The sequence below is a fragment of the Meleagris gallopavo genome, unplaced genomic scaffold (assembly GCF_000146605.3).
Source record: "Meleagris gallopavo isolate NT-WF06-2002-E0010 breed Aviagen turkey brand Nicholas breeding stock unplaced genomic scaffold, Turkey_5.1 ChrUn_random_7180001829030, whole genome shotgun sequence".
In the NCBI taxonomy this organism is placed as follows: domain Eukaryota; kingdom Metazoa; phylum Chordata; class Aves; order Galliformes; family Phasianidae; genus Meleagris; species Meleagris gallopavo.
The window spans coordinates 1-765 of NW_011102041.1; the positions used below are offsets into that span (position 1 = coordinate 1).

The 765-nt window shown below is 58.3% G+C and overlaps 1 protein-coding gene across 1 annotated transcript; it reads right to left on the reverse strand.

Annotated features, from left to right (window-relative positions):
- Positions 1-6: 6 nt before the first annotated feature.
- LOC100551282 (dephospho-CoA kinase domain-containing protein-like) lies at positions 7-662 on the reverse strand. Its single transcript, XM_010726513.3, has 2 exons — positions 391-662; positions 7-318 (listed from the first exon to the last, which is right to left on the reverse strand). Exons 1-2 carry the CDS (start codon positions 639-641, stop codon positions 33-35), a joined length of 537 nt encoding a protein of 178 aa, XP_010724815.2. The 5' UTR covers positions 642-662; the 3' UTR covers positions 7-32.
- Between the last annotated feature and the right edge of the window lie 103 nt (positions 663-765).

Sequence of the window (765 nt, forward strand, 5' to 3'; positions counted from 1 at the left end):
GAAAAGAAAAGAAAAAACCCCCAAAAGATGAATTAAGAGATGAAATGCTGGAGGAGGAGGTACAGCAGCCCTCCGAGCGCAGCCACGGCCGTCCCCAGCGCCAGCCGTGCCCACAGGAAGTCCAGGGAATCCTCCAGCCTCGCGTGCAGCCGCAGCACCTGCTGGCGCGTGCTCTCGCGGTCGCCGGAGTTGTCGATGACGTGAGTGGCCAAACGGCGCTTCTCATCCAGCGGCAGCTGCGAGGCGATGCGAGCTTCGGCCTCAGCCTGGGACAGCCCGCTCCTCTTCCTCAGCCGTGCCAGCTGGGTCTGCGGGTCGCTGCGGGGCAGAGGGCGGCGCTGAGAGGGGCACGGAGGGACGGGGAGGTGGCCCAGCGCTCGCGGCCCTTACCAGTAAACCAGGACGGTGTGCTTCATGAACTTGGTCAACCTCTTGGTCTCGAAGAGCAGAGGGATGTCGAGGATCACATAGCGGTAGCCTGCAGGAACGACAACAGCCCCAAAAGGATCGGCGTTACACAGATTCCCAACAGCCTCACACGTGCGCTGCAGCTGCTCCGGCAAAACTCTGCAGCTCTGTGAGTGCAGCTGCACCGGGAGAAGAGCAGCCCCCCTCCTTTCAGACTGAGGAAATGGTTTCATTCCAAGTTTCTGCGGGGGGAAAAAAAAATTAAAAAAAAAAAAACGAAACCGAAAACCCTAACCTGGATGATCTCAGACCAAAGGTGAAGCTGCAGAAATATAATGAGGAGATGAAACGAGAAGC

Coding starts and splice junctions, on each gene's coding strand:
- LOC100551282 (XM_010726513.3), bottom strand. CDS start 641: ATGAAACCATTTCCTCAGTCTGAAAGGAGGGGGGCTGCTCTTCTCCCG. Junction 319..390: donor CACACCGTCCTGGTTTACTG/GTAAGGGCCGCG, acceptor TCTGCCCCGCAG/CGACCCGCAGACCCAGCTGG.